The 22,633-nt window shown below is 34.8% G+C and overlaps 1 protein-coding gene across 1 annotated transcript in view; it reads left to right on the top strand.

Annotated features, from left to right (window-relative positions):
* The window catches only part of LOC138713022 (uncharacterized), a 610,186-nt gene extending 593,153 nt beyond the window's left edge, over window positions 1–17,033 (top strand). The window contains exons 4-6 of the mRNA XM_069844704.1: window positions 1,388–2,609; window positions 7,737–7,772; window positions 16,230–17,033. Coding sequence (XP_069700805.1) covers window positions 1,388–2,609; window positions 7,737–7,772; window positions 16,230–16,722 — 1,751 coding nt within the window. The 3' untranslated portion in view covers window positions 16,723–17,033. The remainder of the gene's footprint in view (window positions 1–1,387; window positions 2,610–7,736; window positions 7,773–16,229) is intronic.
* The last annotated feature ends 5,600 nt before the right edge of the window (window positions 17,034–22,633 follow it).

Genomic DNA, 22,633 nt, shown 5'->3' with positions numbered 1-22,633 from the left:
TCACTTAACCCCAAGAACAACGAATTTCTCCTGATCATTTTTCATTCTCCACCTCCCTTCCTCTTTTTCTCTGTTCCTTTTATCCAACGTCTCCCCTCTCACTTCTCTTTACCCTTATCTTTCCCTGATCGTATTATTACAAGAAAATATTTGTAGCATTGAAAAAATGTCTTACGCGATCTAAATTTAACCAGGAGAGTTTTTAATTGCAAAAGATACGTAATTTCCAAAAAGGGAAGATAATGGAATAGATGCTATGAATAAACATAATAAAACTAGTAATAAAATAGAAATAGATATTCAACTATTCTTTGTCAGATTGCCAAAGTGAATATTTCGAATGAGAAAAGGAGTAAAACTCTCTCATCTCTATATTAGCCTATAGTGCACGGCCAGAAATGCTCCGACCCATTTCAATTCATTCCTTCACTCATTAATTAATTAATTAAGTGCCAAAGTCCAAAAAGAACAATTTTTAGAGGGAAGCAAGAAACAGTTTTCTGTTTCATTCTGTTCATTTTATTAGTTTTATTTACATTAACAAAAACCATCTCCAATCAACTCACATTCCAGAAGTGTCTGCTTAAAATTTTAATTCACAGCGGCAATTAAATCCACTGGACATAGGCCTTTTAACATGTTCTTTTAGTAAAATGCATTCATATTTTGAACGTAAGCAAGTTTTGAATGGAAAACATATTGTATTAATACATATTAAATGTGCAAATCATGGAAGGATATGTTTAACAAGATACAACTTCTAAACATTATTTTTAGTTAAGTAATACATTAATTTTGATTTTGATTATCTAAGCAAAATGGAAATATTAATTGTCAGTCATTAAACATTAATTAATAGCAGTTTAGCTACATACACAATTTCAAAGTGCATTATGTTGTCTGTCAAAAAGACTGATGTCTTGAACTTCAGCCCGTTTAACATAAAATACAATATTTACAGCTTTGTAATTTACACTTGCAATGTACGCTTTTGACCTTTTAGACATAAATCGATGCAACTAAATTAAAGATGATATTTAAGCAAAAAAAAGTTCTTTATTTTTTTATTTAGGGATCTATTTATTTATTTACTCATTTATTTACTCATTTACGTATTTACTTATGTACTTATTTACTTACTTATTTACTTATTTACGTACTTACTTATTTACTTATTTACGTACTTACTGTATTTACTTATTTACGTACTTATTTACGTACTTATTTATTTATTTATTTATTTAGTTTCAAAACATGTGACTTCGGTCATTTTAATAAGTAGCTATTCATTTTCATGGAGCGTATAAACAATATTCAATAAAAATTACAAACTTAAAATTACAATAAGACAAGTAGCCTAATTTTTACATAGTTGTCTCTTTTTCAGGTTTCATCGTAGTTGCAGCATGTGTAATGACATTCGAAGCACGTGACAGTGCTGCAAAAGTAGTACCTGCTCGATTCAAATTTAATAACACAATAAAATCTAGTCCTCTGTCTAACAAGCAATGCTCACAGAGATCAGACAGTCGGCGTAGTACCAGCTGCCAAACCAAATGGGACAACAACATGGGCTTGTTCAGAGTCTCAAGCAATAAGACAGCGAGTGGACGGGGTGAAACTGGAGGCTCTTCCCCTTGTGGGAGTGAAGTCATGAACCGCCGTGCCCTCACTGCAGCATTTGTCCAATTCTCCAGAGCACTGCAGAACAGACAACCATCAACAGAATCTGCATCATCCCGCCTAAGCACTCAACCAGTAGCAAACGCCATCAGCAAAAGTCCTTCTGCTCCAAACCTCTCTTCCGATAATAGCCCACATCCTCATCTCCAGAACCAAACACCAACGAAGCAACAGAATCTAAATCCATCACCAAAATCAAGACCTAAAATAAGTAGGAATTCCCTTCATCCAACTGGTGGTGGGTGTGCATTACTCAGTCCTTACCTTCTACAAAGACAGGCTCTATCGATGGATAACCCAGCATATGGCGAATGTGGTTGTTATTCCCCACCACCTCTACTTCATCGCCAACCTAGTGGTCGTAGCACAAGAAGTGGAGGAAATTTGAGTGCTGGAAGCCGTGAATCTCTTGAACTCGGAGCGAGTGCAGGAGCCAGTTGTTCTCGCCATGGGTCACAGGCCTCGATGGCAATGGACTTACACCTTCCAAATGATTGCCCTGTGACACTAAAAGTAAAGGACCAATCAAGAAAGTCAGAAACTGCTAGAAGACATTTATTTGTGAGGCAAAAACCTGTTGAAGAAGATTGTAATGAGTCTTTATCTTATAGTAGCTTAGATTTTCGACGTGAATCACATTCATGTAGTCCAAGGCTAGGTGGACTTTATGCAAGGACAAATATTGAAGATAACAAAGTTCCACATCCGAGATCTAGAGCAAGTACTGGAGAATCAAGGTATCATCGACAACCACAAAGTAGAAGAGGCTCTGTTTCGTACTCAAGATCAAATACTGAGGAAGCTAGATTACCCCACCCTAGGTCGAGATCAAATACAGGCGAATCATTAAGAAGTTATCAACGAAGAGAGCCTAGTCTCAAGCAACTCAAACAGCATTATACAAGATCTAACACTGAGGATCCAAGGTTAGTAATATTTCGCAAAGTAATTCCATTAAAATGAAAAGTTCTGTTTTTATTAACAGTTCTTTAAGTTGTGTAGATGAAGTTAGTCAAAATATTAATGGCACAAAAAAACTGAGCAGCCTACCTGGAAGGTCCGCCTTTCTATCTCCGTGTCCAATTACTTTGACTAGAATATCTACCCTTACTCCTCAAGTGCTTACTAGGGGTTTAAAGTAGACAGGGTTTCTATTATAATTTTCTGACCGTTGCCGCTGTGTTTTGCTTCTCAGCGGCTGGGCTTGTCGCTGTCGGTCGCACTCGTACATTAACCTCGCTACTTAAAACGTGTATAAAATCGTACCTTATAGAAGATGCTGGAAATATCGTCTTCCCTTGGCTAAACGGGTGTTGTATCGGAAAAACACATTCTGATTGACACGATTAAGCTCGGCCACTGTAATGTTTCCGATTTCATTTGTTCTACCGGTATACAGGATTCAAGAAAACTATCCAATATTTTAGGAGGTGATAGTATCCATCAAAACAAGAAAATAATGTCTAATAAACATGGGTCCTACAACACATACTTTCTGAGATCTGAACACTTGTTCATATGAGGTGCTCAATGTGACGTCCATTTATAGCAATGCATTTCTCTGCCCTACAATACAGCAGACTAATCATACCGTAGTTGACATCCCTGGCATTTAATACTGATACGTCACAAGGAATACTGAAAACAAAAGTCTGGTTGCGGATATAAGCGGAGTTTAGCAGAAATGGTGTTGTGAATTTTCGTAATCACCATGTGTAGGCTGATGAAAATCCCCGTGCAGTTGAAGAAACAAGGCATATGCACCGATTCTCAATCAACTTATGAGCAGACGTTCTTAGTGATACATTAATAGGGTCATACGTGCTACCACAGTGATTAACTGGGGATCGTTATCAGGACTTTCTTGTTAACGTATTAAACACATTTCAAGGAATGCGTGATTCCTTACGCAGAAGGGCAGAGGAATGCATTCCCATGAATGGACGTCACATTGAGCACCTCCTATGAACAAGTGTTCAGATCTCAGAAAGTATGTGTTGTAGGACCCATATTTATTAGACAATATTTTCTTGTTTTGATGCATACTAGCACCTCCTAAAATATTGGATACTTTTTTTAACATCTTGTATACGATATTTAACCTCACATTAATTAAAATGCTCAATTTAAGACCAATGAAGAGCAGACTAAGTTTGTGGTTTTTTCATCAGTGACTGAAGATTTAATCGATCCTCAGCTTGTGATCTTTTCAGACTTGGCGTGGTTCCACCTGACTGGTCATATAAACAATCAAAACACTCGCTATTGGCGTTCTGAAAATCCACATATGTACAAGAAATCCCTCTTCATGATAGGAAAGGTGGAGTTTGGTGTGCTGTTATACTTTTTTCTGCTCTTCATTGTTCTTAAATTGAGCATTTTAATTATTGTGAGGCTAAATATCGTAATACCTGTAGAACAAATGAAATCAGAAACATTACAGTGGTTGAACTTGATCGTGTCAATCAGAATGTTTTTTTTTTTTCGATACAGCATCTGTTTAGCCGAGGGAGGACGACATTTCAGCATCTTGTATAAGGTGCGATTTTATACATGTTTTAAGTAGCGGGGTTAATGTACGAGTGCGGCCGGCTGCGACATGCCCAGCCGCCGAGACGAAAAACACTGCGCCAACGGTCAGTACATACAGGATGATTCACGAGGATTACCGTCCCTTACGGAGCTTATTTCCGAAGATATTCTGACCAAAAGATGTCATATAAACATTTGTACAAATCTCAATATTTTCAGAATTACACCAATTTGAAGTTGTTTGTAAAATACCATTATTCTTCAGTTTTAAGGATAAAAAATATACATATAAAGAATGAACTATTCAGGAGAATCATTTATTTAATTACCTAGTATTCTGAAACTAAAAATTTGTTGTGAATTCCATAGTTACTTCGTACAGAATTTTTTTTTCGATTTGTAACTAAAAAATTACATTTTCTTACACATCTGTCACAACAATTGTTACAAATCACGCCACTCTTGTAAATTCTTTAAGACTGTACATTATAATGCATAATTAAACTGCAAATAATCAAGTTCCTAAAGTCGTATAATTTGTAACAATGTTTGTGATAAGTGCATAAGAATGATGTCATTTTTAGTTAAAAATTGAAAAACAAAATCTGTACGAAGCAGAACACCAGTCAATTAAAGAAATGACAACTTCTGAATGGTTCATTCTTTATTTGTAATATTTCTTTAACCTTAAAACTGAAGAAGAAAGGTATTTTAATAACAATTTCAAATTAGTGTAACTCTGAAAATACTGAGATTAGGACACATGTTTGTATGATATTTTTTCCTCAGAATGACTTCCGAAATAAGCTCAGTAAGTGACGGTAAATCCTCGTGAATCACCCTGTATAATAGAAGCCCTGAATATTGACTTCTTTTCATAACTTTTTAAGTTTACTAAGTCATAAATAGATTAATCCATCCTAATAAGACTGCATATGAAGGGTTTAGAACCATAGTGGGCCAAGCGCCATTTACTAAAACCGTAGAAAACAATGGTTAAAATTAAGTTATTACCATAATTCAATGGAAATATGTAGCAAGTAATATAAAGTATACACATTAAAACTAAATGATAAATCAATCTTCATTAAACTATGGTATTCACTTAACTTTAACCCTTGCTTTCTCCGTTTTTAATAAATGGCGCTTGGCCCACTATCGCTCTGAACACTTCATTTCATCTCCAACTGAAAGATTTATAAAGCAAAGCACAGTACAAAAAGTATGGATTAATCTTTAACTGTTTGTCTTATTTGTGTGAAATTGAATCACTTTCCATGACCAGTACTGCCAGCACATCTTCCCTTCTGTTATCATCTATACATACTCAATTATGAAAATACAATAGTTCCACTTTGAATAATATAAAATCAAATAATCAATACTGGTACACATCCAAAGAAATCAAAATCGATTCTAGCTCACATAATAGTATTCATTCACATGGTTAACTTATAAATTCATTAGCCTGTGAATAAGTTCAGATTGAACAAATTTCGAGAAGTAAATTATTTACTTAGAATAAAGCCCGGTTCAGACGGTGCTTGTTTCCGTGATAGATTCCAAGGTGGCTGCGCTGATGGCTACCCTGCGTGCTCTCTTGCTGGAAGTAATATGCTCTGGTGGCTGCTTTGGTGGCTAGCTTGCGGGATTTCGAGGATAGGTTCCTTGCTGTTGGTTTGCAGGCTGAAACCAAAGATGATGATATAGTATCACCACTGAAACCCTGTCGCCATGTTCGTTGTTTTCCAACTAAACCTATTTTTCTATATTCTTTAGTTTCTAAGAAACAGCAATTAAATATCAGACTTTGGCTGTTTTGCACTTATGGCTTAATTACCTATTTTTAATGTAAGACTTCAGTTTCTTTTTCCACTCACGGTTTAGTTTCTTTTTGATCATGAGTGTTGGCAACAGATGAAACAGCAGATGATTTTCCAATCTGAACTGTGAAAAGAGCGAACTCCGTGTGAACAACAACCATCACCGCAGCCAACACGGAAGCCAGCACCGTAGCCACCACGGGACCCAGCTTGCTAGCCACCTTGGAATCCATCATGGAAGCAAGCACCGTCTGAACCGGGCATAAGTGATCCTCAATGTTTCATTTGTGCTCTTATTCAATTTTTTCTATTCATACATTTATAAACTATTAAATTTCAGATGTCGTTTATAAAAACGCATACAACTCTAACCATCTTACAAAGCACTGTTACTATTAATTTGTACCAAAGTTTATAAATATAAAATAGAAATGTCTTTAGTCTCAAAGTAGTTACAGTAAAATCTTGGACTACCAGCATAATTCGTTTCGAAAACGTGCTCTTAATCCAAAACACTCGCATATCAAAGCGATTTTCTCCATGAAAAAAAAAAACAATGCAAACTCAGATTAATACGTTCACAACCTTTTAGTCATATAAAATACAGTATAATTTAGGTAAAATTCAATACAATAGTGCCACACAAATTACTTTACTGTATTTTGTTTTTGACTGTCTTTCACTTGTTTTACTTCTCAGTAAGCTTCTTTAATATAAAGAAAATAATATTTTCATATATTATATTCACTCACTAATGGAATCAGTTCTGACTGCTTGACTGACTGGAATCTTTTGCTTTGACTAAGAACCTATCTAATGACACCTGCTTTTACTTCGTTTTGAGAATTTTACGGACATGTGACATTGTGTTGTCGTTAAACATATTTATCGCACACACTGCTACAACCTAATCAGGGTGACGAATTTGAGCAAAATTTTATACTACTTCCCACTTTTTACACACCTCTTTAATCTCATCTGAAGCGAGGAATTCGTTCGCTTTTTTCTCCTCTTCCTCCTCAGACGAGATTCCCTCTATTTCGTCTTGCTGTTACTCCCAAGCGAAGCAAGTTCCGTACAAATCGTGCTGCTCGTATTGCAAGACATCGTTCGTTTATCAAACAAAAATGTTTCCTCATTTTTCGCTCGTTTTGCAAAACATTCGCAAACCAAGTTATTCGTAATCCAAGGTTTTACTGTAGTTTCAATCACGCTAATTTTGTATCATTGTATTTTCAAGCAATGCTTTCCAAATATTTCTCATAGATAAAAGACTTCACACTATAATACAACAAAATTTTAAACCTTTACTAAAAATCATATTATAGTTATATCGTACTCAAAATAACGGTACTGTCTATAATTCATAAATAAAAATAATTTGTACTAATTGAAATTTTGATGTTATAAACCACTATATTGACAGCTTCTCATTTTATAAAATTAATTAATTAATACCATTTATTGGCGTTATTGATAATGTATTTGTTTCTAAACCGAAGTAAAATAATGAAAATGATTGATTTAATATTATAATATGCCTCTTACCCACTTACATACATTTTTTGTATTACATTTTCATTACTAAACATCCTCGGTATTTGATGATTTTCAGAAATCATTCGGAAAGCACTGCTTTAATTAACAAATCTTCCTTTACTATTTGTATCTCTTTACACTTCTTTTCTATGTTTACAGCAAAAGAGCAAGCTTTGCATCTTTACAAATTAACAGGTAAGATATCCTTATTTACTGTACTCTCTTATTTTCTTAGTGAATAAAACATTAAATCCTACGTATTCCTTAATTGATATATAGTAACACATTACATGCTAATAAGTGTAAGAACTGTCATCAAGTTACTATGAATGAATATATTATATAAATTATGGAAACTTTTCATAACATTTCTTTCATTACTTTGTCCCTGACACTCGCCTGTCGTAAAGAAAATAGAAGAAAAGTGCCAATAGGTAATAATGTTTTTTGTACATTTTAAGCATGTATTTCTTCAATATTCTTATAAATCTGACTGAGTTCTAGGATAGAAATGGATAGTAAATTTAATTGTAATTCCGTCCATAAATTAAAAAAAAAAAGAGCCAACACGTTCTTTTTTGTACATAGGCTATATGATTATAGAAAAGATGTTCGGTGATGCTGGATTACTTTAATTCAGATTACTATCGAATAAGCATGTTTTCAATATACTAAGCTCGAAAAATTTTGCATTTGGAATGCAATTTATCTATATGTATGCTACTTTGAAGCCTGATCTCTTGTAGAAAAATTTTCTGATATATACAAGCATTTTTGAGCACTGCATGGGCCCTGGAAACTGTTCATAATTTATTCTGATTTCCTCTAATGCCTTATTACTTGTTTATTGAAGAAGTAATTCTAAATATAACCACAATAGTCTAATTCTCTCTTGAAATTCTCAGATTATAAAATGTGAAATACCTATATATTTAACTTTCGTCTATTAGTTGCATATCCTATACTTTTTACAATATTAAAAACGTTTATTTTCACACTGTACACTACACTTACTATTGCCTGAAACATATAAAAGAGAATTTCCAAGGGCTTGCAGTTCTATCAATAAGTTAAAAATGTATTATAAATATAAAAATAATTTAAAACATTCAACGTTAATAAAGTTAACTCTTATAATTATTCGTTGGAAACATATAAAATCTTATAGATCTACTGAAAAACTGTACATTGCAACTTCTTTCAAAAGTTAGTCAGTCATGACTAATACTTATAACAATAACTTCATATCGCACCTCCCCAATTCTTTAACACTGAACATTATATTACTTCCTTTAAACTAAAAAAATATTTCTATAAGCTTTAAAGTAACATTTACATATTCATTTTCTTCATTAGTTTTTTAACATAGGCCTAATCTATACCAGGCTTGGAGAACTGGGCGACAATTGTGGCCTTGCGTCACTCATCGGAAACGTCACTCACCCCTTCCTTATATCCCCGTTTCATTGACTTGGTAGGGGAGGGGATTTGTATTCAATGTCTGTCTTATGTGATTGCGTACGGGGCACAGTGACGTCATTCAACGCCTGTGGACTGTGGACGGGGAACCAACGCTTTCCCTATGCTTTCCACCCCTCTCTCGCCAGTTCTGTATCCCTGATCTATACATTCTGTGTAACATACTGCAATTGTTTTTATATGATTCACCAATATGGATTATTTTTTAAAAGTTTATCACAATATTTGTTGTACGAAATTATACAATCTCTCTTCTCTTTCAGTTTTAATTTTTAACCGATGGGTTAAAATTAGTTTTTTTATTAATATCTACAAAAAATTAATTTGATCTATATGTAAAAAGTTCACGACATTCATTCATTCATTCATTCATAGTGTTCGGCCCAAGAGCAAACCCAGCATATTCCAGTCCTTCCTATTTTCTGCCTTCCTCTTTGTCTCCGCATATGATCCGTATATCTTAATGTCGTCTATCACCTGATATCTTCTTCCCCGAACTCTTCTCCCATTCACAATTCCTTCTAGTGCATCCTTCAGTAGGCAATTTCTTGTCAATCGGTGACCCAGCCAATTTCTTTTCCTCTTTCTTATCAGTTTCAGCATCATTCTTCCTTCACCCACTCTTTCCAACACAGCTACATTTCTTACTCTGTCTGTCCATTCCACACGCTCCATCCTTCTCCATATTCACATTTCAAATGCTTCTATTCGCTTTACTTCATTTCGTCGTAATGTCCAGGTTTCTGTCCCCAAACAATGCTACACTCCACACAAAGCACTTCACTAGTCTTCCTTAGTTCTTTCTCCAGAGGACCGCAGAATATCGTCGTTGTTCCTGAAGTAACTCCTATGTGACATATTTATAGATTTTCATATTTTTGCTCTATTAAATAACTTAAATAGTTATATAGCAAATAATAAAATCTCACTATATGTAATTATATTTCTTTCTTTCGAAAATGTAAGAATTCAGAATCTCCTATGTACGGTTGCCATAGGATGAATAAATGTTTTTTTTTTCTTCCTACTGAAAAATTTTATATTTTGCACATAGGAGTTATTGCAGGAAAATATTTTCATAAAACATTCACGAAAACATTTTCATAAAATTGTACGCATTTACTAATACTTTTATATTTAGTATACTTTGCCCTTCAGGGCAACCCCTATTTTAGAGCAAGTTTGTTTACATACATACATACATAGCATACGATTTAATATTTCAGTTTTTTTTTAGCTTTCTTTAAATATTTTCCGACGATGTGCGCCGCTTAGCTTACTACTCATCATACTAAGCTTAAATTAAAACACAATCAAAAGTTCTAAAAGTGTTATATTGTTACTTATGTACCAATAATTAATTAAATTATGTTTTAAATGTAGGCTAAATATTTCAGCAACAAAATGGATAATTAACAAAAACAGATGTAGTATATCAGTACAATAATTTTATAATTTTACACATTTTGAATAATAGTGTGTTTAACAACAGTGTAAATAACATTTTGATATATGGTGGGTACTTTTCGACAAAGCAATTTCATCGGAGGTGGAATCAAAATTCATAATGTGTATTGCAATAAAATGATATGTACACTGGAGTTGAAAGATATCTGACCTCCAATTTTATGATCGTGTAAGCGAACTTTCTAACCACGGGAAAAGTTAGAACCAAAGATATAACAAATTGATAAACTTTGGAATAGTTTCGCTAGTTAGTAATAGATGACTATTATTGGGACGGTTGAAAAGTATTTGGGAAAATGTTCATGCAGACTAGCGGTCGTCAACAAAGTGCACGCTCGGGCTAGCGTCTCTTACCCGCGGATAAGAGACTGCACTATGGTGCACCGTAGCTGCTGGCGGGTATGCTCTATCCCTCTGCACGACAGTGCATTTGATGTTGCTTCGAATACCCTTTATCCATTTCAGAGAGTGCTGGCGACCACTGATGTAGACTATACATGTTTTTTTTTAAAGATGGGACATGACAGGAGCGTTGCGTTCGGAAAAACAACTGAATGTCACATAGCGTGGTAGGCCTGTTGCTATGGTAACAACGGTTGAGTTGCCAAACTTACAGTTCCCACGTGGCGAATGCTTAATGGCGACATTTATTGTGCACAGAATGTTAGCATTGGTACGTTACGTCTTTGATTCACTGTCGATTTTTATATTGTTTTCTCACCTTCGCGTCAATTGTCAATGAATGTTTTAACGTCAGCCATCTGCTAGCAATTGCTAGCTTCCATCAGCTGGCAGCGTGATAGTCCATATTGGCAACGTGGCACTGTAGTTACAAGCTCGGCCGCTTAACTGTCATGTCCCATCTTAAAAAAAAAAATAAGTATAAGTAAAAATTATTCTTATAATTTAAGTATCAGCAGATTCCCGCTAAAGCTAGTGTTTTTTACAATCATTAGAGGGGGATGAAATGATAAATTTTATAATAGGAGTATATTTACGTAATTTACTATTGGCGACACTGACTGTTATCTTCTCCATCTATTCATAGAAGTAATAACTAAAGAAGCCATGCTTACACGAACAAATTATATTATTGACCACTATCGATTAATAGGGATCAGGTATCTTTGAACACCAGTGCACATTGTTCTGAGCAAATGATATGTATTCGTACAGTTACCTTCTAAAGAGTGACAATTATTCTTGAAACACGTTAATTTCAAGACAATAAAGTGGCAATTTGTTGATGGTAAACAGGAAAAAACTATTCATTTTTTGCTATAATTTGTTACGCTTCATCTTTGGCCTGAATACCTTGCACTATCTTCCTGTTAGCCATTAATAAGCAAGCCTGTACTGAACCTCATAAAAAACCAAAACACAACTACTGTTTTTATTGTAACGAACATGTTCGATCGTTCAAACAACAAAACAGGCAGTGTGTACTGCTGTGATCTATGGTACCACATACGAACTACAGGGACATCACTTTATTTTTACCAACATTTTTAACATTAACCTGGCTATACTCGTAAACACTGTTACCCCCCTTCCATTACAGGAGTTTGGTGTTACTAGTGCAATATGTAAACAAATCATTTTACTAGCTATAGGAGGGGAGAAAAGTAGTGTATCCATTTATGTTACAGGGAAGTACAAGTATTACGATTTTCAGTTTGATCATTACTTTTACAGTATTTTATCAAAAAAACAGTAGAATAGTAACATTTTTTTTTTCACAAACTCATGTCTTCAGGCGGTTATATTCATTATGTAATGTCTACTTTATTCAGCATATTACTAACCTAATTTATTCCTGAGAATTTTGTGAGCACTTCCGTAAGAAACCCCAATTTCTACAGCTAACTTCTTGACCGACTTATTAGGACCTCGCTGCATCCTTTCTCTAGCATCTTCTACAACATCTTCTGTCACCTTTGTTGGCCATATTACACTTTTCTTTCTTTCTGTACACTCTGTTGCTCTAAATTTATCTACCAGATTAATGACATTTCTACGAAAATATTCTGTAATGATATAATCAGGAAATTGTGAAAAAAAAAAAATTGTTGTTCACATTCGGTTATATTGTAATTCCAGTTTCCATCATCGTCCTTCATACCTACAAACAGTAAAACAAAACTCTTGTTTAAATAATGCTGTTATGTAGCGTACCATATTATAGGGTGCCGTACTTTCGGTAACTCTAATCTTCACTTGTGCTCAGTCCACACAGATAAATTCAGTTATGCTACACACGATACCTGTGTGAAAATAGACTTCAATAATATAAGCTTTTTCTTCTATAGAAAATGCAACATATTACTGAAACACACTGTACTCTCTACTGTTTATTTCACTGCTAGCAACAGAGGCCGCAAGTTTGTGTGGCTGACGTTAGCAAGGACATTAGTGAAAGGGGTGGGAGTCAAGTACATTCAGAAACGCAGGTACAATAAAAATTTAAGTAAAAAAAATGATTTCCCTGTATAAACAAGACAATATGAACATAAAATGCAAGTCAACATAACGCAGAGTAGTTAACTTTTCCCTTTTTTGAGTGACATATCTTTGGTTACATAACTTGTATGACTCTGATTAAGTAACCTCTAAATAGCTCCTAAACGTCGAAAACATTTAATTCTCGATACACGAATTTATATTTTAAATTCTTCTTCGTAGATTTTGCTCTCTCTTTTTTCTTTAATACTGTAATGATTTTGATAGCCTGTAGCTTATTGTTCAGTTCTATATAATACAATTCTATTCCTAAAAGCATTGTGGAATGGAGTAGGCTCCATCTTGCATTATGTAGAATCTATCATATAGTCTGTTAGTTGTCACTGTAGCTGTTTCTAATCATAAGCACGATTAGAAAAAGTTAGAAAGAAATACAACTTTACTGTTTAATAAAACGATGTCCTATCTCCTCAGATTTCTTCAGTCCATGTATATATTGTTTTCTTTCGAAATTTTTAGAATAAATACACAGCAAGTCAGTAAGTAACAAATTGAAGTAGCTACCTACATTTTTTTAATGTGGCGCCTGAAAGTATCACCGCTAGATGATAGTATTGTCCTCGTGTCAAGGTGATAGATGTCCGCACAAGCGGAACAAAGAATCAGCAGTTGCGAGATGGCGGCACCTCTGCATGTTTACTACTGTCGACTAGCGCTCCATTGGCATTTTTTGAGCGGAAGGTCTGTCAGCGACGGATATTCATGAAGAAGTGCTACCCGTGTACGGTAAACTCTGTTTGTCACTTCAGGTTGTCTATAAGTTGGGACAGAAGCTCTCTGAAGGACGAACAAGTATCGAACATCCTGTCGAGCTCGAATAATAGTTATGAGCTAATCTCGAGTTTCGGGTCGGTCCGGTTCTAACAATGTCGGCCTGTGCGGAACTCTACATCATTACCAGCCCGAGACATAATGTATATATACAGAATTAAAATTTGGAGCGAGTCTTGATGGGAGTCCACCTGTACGTAGGCAACAATTTCACACAACTATCCACAAGTAGCATATATACAGGGGCTCTTATTTACTGCACATGCGCAGTGTGTTGTAAGCAAAACTGATACAATAAAGGAGCTCTAAATTTTATTTCCGTATCTGTACATCAATGCTCCGATCAAGTGGCCAATAGTACTTTGGTGTAGAAGTGACGTCATCTTGTAACTGTTCCTTTGTTTCGCCTGTGCGCACATCGATAATGTTACCATCTAACGATGCTAGCTTTATTAAGAAATGTAGGCAACTACTTCAATTTGTAACATACATACATACATACATACATACATACATACATACATACATGCATGCATGCATACATACTTAGGCATACATACATACATACATACATACATACATGCATGCATGCATACATACTTAGGCATACATACATACATACATACATACATACATACATACATACATACATACATACATACATACATACATACATACATACGTACGTAGGCATGCATACATACATACGTACGTAGGCATACATACATACATACATACGTACGTAGGCATACATACATACATACATACATACGTACGTAGGCATACATACATACATACGTACGTAGGCATACATACATACGCATACATACATACATACATACATACATACATACATACATACATACATACATACATACATACATACATACATAGGCATACATACATAGGCATACATACATACATACATAGGCATACATACATACATACATACATACATACATACATACATACAGTACATACATACATACATACATACATACATACATACATACGTACGTACGTAGGCATACATACATACATACGTACGTAGGCATGCATACATACATACGTACGTAGGCATACATACATACATACGTACGTAGGCATACATACATACGCATACATACATACATACATACATACATACATACATACATACATACATACATACATACATACATACATACATACATAGGCATACATACATACATACATAGGCATACATACATAGGCATACATACATACATAGGCATACATACATACATACATAGGCATACATACATACATACATACATACATACATACAGTACATACATACATACATACATAGATTACTTACATACATACTGTATGTTTATTCAGAATATTATCTTCTATAGAAGAGGGATACAAATATTACTTCATCATAGTTGTCAAATAATAAAACAGGAAACAGATTTCGTTCTGGGTTTTATCGGAAAATTATAATTTACGGTACGAAATTATCTTAATGTAGCTGTAATTTTAAATCACGAATATGACATTATCATTAGTATTAAATTACCAATATTACGAAGTTCTAAACTTGATGAAGATAATTATACAGAGTGATTCACGACTAATAACACTCGCTTTAGGAATGAGTTCTATAGGCCATTTTGAGCAAAAAATATTCTGTAAACATGGGTCCGATTATCAACCTTTAACGAGTTACAGCCGATTGAATTCTGCGAAACTAGCAGTGGTTTTGAGCAGAACTAAGAGTTATTCACTTAAAACACACAGAAATATTAATTTCAAGTACTGTATTAATCATAAACTAAACACACCTCAGTTTGGAAGCATATTTTCAAATAACCCTCCTTTCACTTCAATACACTTAGCCGCACAGATGTGAATGGCGCGCCTGGCGTTCCGTACCTCGTCACGGCTGTCTCTGATGAGCGCAGCTGATAATCACCAGGCCTATCTTCTCCTTCTCTCCCGTACTTCAAGTCACAGCTCTACCCTCCGTTTAGTTTACGTTCCAGTGTTTGCATTATGATGCAACCAACTCCAAAGCCTAGTTCAAAGTATGACGTTTGGATTTTTGCGAATAATTTTCAATTAATGATAATTGGACCCATGTTCATATGACTTTTATGCCCAAAATGACCTGTAAAACTGATTCCTAAAGAGCGTGAATCACCGTGTATACTATATTACGCTAAAAAATCTTATTTAATGAACATTGTTTTATATAGCATAACATTTAACAGTTTATATAACATAACAGTTTCGGAGTTGTTCACTAAATTTTTGTTCCGGAATTAACTTGCTTGCAGCCAAAACATGCAGATTAACTGCATCGTGTGTAACCCTTTAAAATTATCGTATCCAAATTAGTTTTGAAGATTTAAATTTACGGTTTCATTGTATTCTATTGTGCTGTTTCAGATCTAGAAGAAGCTCCACAACTGAATTCAATAGTAGACGTCAAAGGGACTCAAATCCAGCATTATTTTTCACAAGATCGAGTACAGCAGCGTCAGATGAGTATAAGAGGCTTCACTACCGCAGACATTCGCCAAATACATCGCCATATTCTATATCAAGATCCAACACAGACGATTCAACCTCAACGCAACAACGCGAAGACGTCTTTCAAGATATCGAAATGGCAATAGTAAGGACAAAAGCAGACGAAGAAGATACCAGTTTGCATGATCTCTTGCGAATTAGTGAAATGGAACGACAGAAACAACAGAAGCGCGGAAAAAATTATAATGAAATGTCAGCCAATGATAAACAAAAATTAAAAACGCAACAGTCAAATTGTGACTCCACAGTGCAATCTGGTAATGCAGCTGCTTTTTCAGACGTGAGTAAACGTGCCTCAGAATTGGATTTAGTAATTGAAGTCGATAACGGTGAAAGCACACACATGTAAGACGTTACTCCTTTAAATGCAATATAATATATTGTATATATAATATATGAGGAGAAAGCTAGTTGCTTAGTACGTTTATCTTGTTGTTCTTGTTGTTCTTGTTGTTGCTATTGTTGTTGGTAGCATTGATGGCCTATTGCCATATTGTGATGATTGTTGTTAGTCACATTTTTATACTACAGGAGTATGCTGAAAAGTAATGCTTCCTATTTTTTCGTCGCTGTGAATATAGTTTAAAATATTAGTGATAGTGCATCGTATTCAGTGGACTTTCTGCTTTCAGTGACGTAAGTTTCGTATTTCTGCCAATAGAGAGCTCTGAGTTATAGCCTGAAATATGGTGGCGTCTACACTGATGTTGAAAAATACCTGACTTTCGATTTTATGATCGTGTAAGCGAACTTTCTAACCACGGGAAAAGTCAGAACCAAAGATATAACAAATTGACAAAGTTTGAAAGAGTTCTGCTAGTTCTTAACAGGTGGCGCCATTATTGGGCGATTAAAAAAGTGTAGGGGAAAATGATGGAGTAGATTAAGCATAAATTATTCTCATAATTGAAAATATCGGAGGTTTTCAGCTAAATCCAGTGCTGTTTTACAATCAGTAAAGTGGTGTGAAAAATTGAATTCTATAATGCAATTATGGTTGTGAAACTTGGACTCTCACTTTGAGAGAGGAACATAGGTTAAGGGTGTTTGAGAATAAGGTGCTTAGGAAAATATTTGGGGCTAAGAGGGATGAAGTTACAGGAGAATGGAGAAAGTTACACAACACAGAACTGCATGCATTGTATTCTTCACCTGACAATTAGGAACATTAAATCCAGACGTTTGAGATGGGCAGGGCATGTAGCACGTATGGGTGAATCCAGAAATGCATATAGAGTGTTAGTTGGGAGGCCGGAGGGAAAAAGACCTTTAGGGAGGCCGAGACGTAGATGGGAGGATAATATTAAAATAAATTTGAGGGAGGTGGGATATGATGATAGAGTATGGATTAATCTTGCTCAGGATAGGGACCAGTGGCGGGCTTATGTGAGGGCGGCAATGAACCTCCGGATTCCTTAAAAGCCCGTAAGTAAGTAAGTATAATGAACGTATACTTATGTACAATTGGCAACACTGACTATTATCTTCGCCATCTATTCATAGAAGTAATAACTAAAGAGACCACACTTACACCGACAAGTTATCGATCACTATCGATTAATAGGGTCAGATATCTTCAGATGCTTCTGAAGCAGCGTGCTTTGATATTTAATTCTAACGATACAGTGCAGACAGAAGTGAGGCTGTGATTCATTAGGAGCACGAGCAGACCAACGTCCCACAGTACTGATGTCGATACATTGATCACGATAAACAGCCTTCAATCTCCGATGAATGTCTATCGGGGAACATTTATGCTGTTAAAACCTCGATCACAGCACGCTGCTTCAGACGCAGCGACATAGTAAATAGTGCTGGTACACGCCGCCATATTTCAGGCTATAACTCAGAGCTCTCTACTGGCAGAGATACGAAACTTACTTATTGAAAGCAGAAAGTTCAGTGACTACAATGTACACTGACGTCTAAAGGTATCCAACCTACGATTCTGTGATCGTGTAAGCGAACTTTCTAACAACGGGATAAGTCAGAACTAAAGACATGAAAAATTGACAAACTTTGAAAGAATTCTGCTACTTCTCAATAGGTGGCAGCCGTTAAAAAGTGTCAGGGAAAATATGAGAGAATAAAAAGAAAGGAGGGAGCACTCCAAACAAATATGCTTGATATCGGTGCGACGGATATGACGTCAAACTACACCTTCTATGTCCCATAATTCTACACGACATACCTCCAATCACCAAATATTCAATTGCTAATATCAGTTTCGGTCATACGTAAACGGTTTAGAATGGATGTGGAGGTAACAGGAGTATTAGCAGATTATTATATAAATGTATATTTCACCGTATATTTATTAAAAGTGTTATGGTTGTGACATGGACTGAACATTTCATTTCCACATTCTTTCTTTTATCAAGAAGGATGTTGGCACTCCTTCACATGTTAAAGCATAGTGCGATATATCAACGGACATATTCTGCAGTTTAACCGAACAGAATATTAGCTTATTTAAAAAAGTAACACTTGCTGAACTTTTGAAATATTCACAGCAACATGAAACAATTTGTAATCGTAATAATATGAACAAAACAGCTGATAAACACGCCGGAAAAAGAGATGAACCACGGGTAATTTGACGGCCATACTAGTACACCTCTTTGGTTCCACCGTTTCAAGCTTATGGCCCAGGGTTGGGGAAAATGAAAAAAAAAAAATATATATATATATTAAGAATAAACTATTCTTCTAATAGACAATATCAGCAGTTTCCAGCCAAACTCAGTGTTTTTTTACAATCAATAGAGTGGAATGAAAAATTGAATTCTATAACACGGGTATATTTATCTACAGTGACTATTATCTACGCCATCTATTCATAGAAGCACTAACTAAAGAATCCACATTTACACCAACAAATTATCGATCACTATCGATTAGTCGGATCAGATATCTTTGAACGTCAGTGTACTATCGCTAATATTTTTAACTATATTCACAGCGACAAAAAACAGGAGACATTACTTTTCAGCACGCCTTCGTAGACAAAGAAATAGAAGATATCTGCGTAAAAATGATCTATCCCACAAAATGGAAAATTTTCAGATCAGTGCTGATATTTGGCTGCAAGAGATACCGTACTAACTATTTATGAGTGGTCTAACAACGGAAATCGTCGTTGGGATGAAATACATTCCATCGAAGTTCTTGTGTTTATTTCCTTGGTCGTAGAGCAAATTTTAACTCAATTGTTTTCCTCTTTAAAATGAGGGTTAGACCGTTTTAGCGCATATTTCTTCTAATCTTTTTAAATACTCGGCAACATGCGTACTAAAAGTCCGCAAGATATCAAATATGTACAATAACAAATAATATACAATTTCATAGTTACGAAATTAAATCTTGAAAATGATTTTATTATGATGTATACAACGGCCATACAACGTTGACCAATATATCATATTTTAAACTTGTTCTGCAATTGCCCACACTCTATCTCGGAAGAAAATTAATATAGAAAGCCTCCAAATCCTGTATTATTGTTCTACATTATATTATAATATATTGCATAAAAGAATGAAAATTATAATTTTGTATGAGTTTATATGAAGAATGTAAAATAACATACTACTGAAATGAGCTGCAAAGAATTAATTCTAAGTTAAAATAAACCAATAAAAATATGCCTTAATAAAATCATAAAGTACTGAAAATGAAAATAAATGAAGGGTTGACACCAAAATATTAATTTTTCAGAAAACGAAAAAAACTGTCCCTCACGTTCCTCATAAAATATAATAATCCGATATATTTTATATAGGTATCTCATATATCTACAACTTTGGTAAAAATTTTCTCTGGCCACTGTTATATGGTTTCTTGGAAAAAAAGAAAAAAACATTTGGACATGTCCACTTTTTGCATAAAATTGTGTATGTACCCACATTAATAGAGAAAAGGTATATGAAAATCAATACTTTACAAGTGTTTTTTTTTAATTAAAAACTTAATGTTGGAATGATTTCCTGAACAAGAAAACAATATTGTTATGTTTATATTTTTCTCTTTCTAAATGTTTGTCCTTCAGCCTTTGAATTCTTGGCACGTCATGCATATTAAGTATCAAAATATACTTATTTTAATAATACAATAAACTATGCTCAATCAAAAATTACTATTATTATTATTATTATTATTATTATTATTATTATTATTCCTAAAATTTGAACTTCTGGATCCAGTTTTTGCTATCAACCCTTCAAATATTTATTTCTCAAAATAAGCATTACAAAATTAAACGGATGTTTATATCTAAAAGTGTAATAAGTGAAAAAGAGCGACCGACATAAATCTCTCTATAAATTACGTTAACTAGACCATTAATTTTACTGGCTAGAATGAAAATATTCTAAGATAGTGTTATTAAAAATACTCCTGTAGATACAATATCAGTGACTGTGAATACTATAAGAATCTGAAAGCAAATTTAAACAACAATAAATGTAAGCGCTGCTTCCTCATTATGCAAAGTAAGCCCATAAAATGAATTTATTTGTGATCTGCAAAGAGTTGATAAGGAGAGTGTAGCGGAAGTACGAATAAAATTACACTCCTGACAGAGAAAGAATAGTTTTTAGCATTCCGTCTGTCTGTGGATTTATCTGTCTTTTGTCTGTCGTGAACTACGATTTTAATCTAAATTACTGGTCGATTATTCCATATTCAATATCTAAGAGAAAATTTATGTGGGAATTATGCACACTAAACACAATAATTTTAGTAAAAAACAAATGGGTCTTTATTTGAACTCAAGAACACACAATGGAGAGATCCACTTTAAGAATTGTCATAACGCTTTCTTCGTAATATGTTGTATTACGAAGAATAAACCGAAGTTAATACACCAAAGTTCAAAGATATCTGACCTCCAATTTTCTGATAGTGTAAGCGAACTTTCTAACCACGGGATAAGTCAGAACAAAAGATATAACAAATAGACAAACTCTGAAATACTTCCACTAGTTCTCTATAGGTGTTAAGATTATTGAGACAATAAAAATGTACTGGGGAAAATGACGATGTAGATTAAATATAAATTTACCCTCATAATTGATAAAATCAGCGGTTTTACGCTAAACCTAGTGATTTTAACAGTCGGGTGAGGGGCATAAAATTTTAAATTTCGTAATGTGGATATAACTATGTACTATTGGCGACAGACTGTTATCTTGCCATCTATTCGTAGAAGTAATAACTAAAAAAGCCACATTTACACGAACAAATTATCGATCACTATCGATTAGTAGGGGTCAGGTATATTTGAACGCCAGTGTACAAACCAAAACGCTTTCCTGATGGAAATGAATTATTGGACTATAAATGAAATTATTTCAAAACTTAATTAAGTATTTTATTAATGCTTTGAACTCTCCAGCGGTCTGGTAGCGGAGAGAGACACAATGTTGGAGGATTACAACCCCTGGCGTAAACACTTGTTACGCATGACTGAACCACTGATGCAAGGTATAATACTAGGCGGTTCAATAAGTAATGCACGTCGTATTTTTTTCTCATTCAAAGTTCGCTTTATTACAAATCCAAATACGCCACATTATTCCCCAATTAATTGGCCACAAATACTATTTTTGCACATAGTCTCATCCAAATCTATGGCCCTACGCCACCTAGATGTTAGAGCCTGTATGTATGCCATATCGGTACCATTCAGCTGGTCTTCCTCTTAGCCACGTCCTGACGTCTCCTATGACCTGCTCATCGTCATATCGCTTCCCACGGATCACATCCTTCAGGGGACCAAACAAATGAAAGTCAAATAGTGCGAGATCCGGACTGTAGGGCGGATGAGGAAGGACAGTCCACCCAAGTTTTGTGATTTCTTGACGAGTGCGCACGTTTGTGTATGTCCTTGCATTGTGTGAACACTACCCACAGAGATACCAACTTGAACAGCAAGTTGTTTGGTTGTTACTCGCTTATCGTCCCAAATAAGCCTATCGGTGCGTTCACCTGTCTGCGGTGTTACAGCAGCATGTGGTCGGCCCGAGCGTGGAAGATCTGACAGTCTCGCTTTACTTCGTTCTATCGCTGATATTCTGCTAACCCAAAGACTGACAGGACTCCTATCCACTGCTTGATCCCCATAGATATGTTGTAAGCGCCTGTGAATGTTTGCAATAGTTGCCTGCTCCGCAAAGAGAAATTCAATCACAGCTCTCTGCTTTGTACGTGTTTCACGTGCAGTCGCCGTAAAGAGTAATTAGAATAATTTATAGTAGGAG

This window comes from Periplaneta americana, chromosome 14 (assembly GCF_040183065.1).
Source record: "Periplaneta americana isolate PAMFEO1 chromosome 14, P.americana_PAMFEO1_priV1, whole genome shotgun sequence".
Taxonomy (NCBI): Eukaryota; Metazoa; Arthropoda; class Insecta; order Blattodea; family Blattidae; genus Periplaneta; species Periplaneta americana.
This window is presented reverse-complemented; position numbering and strand designations above follow the sequence as displayed.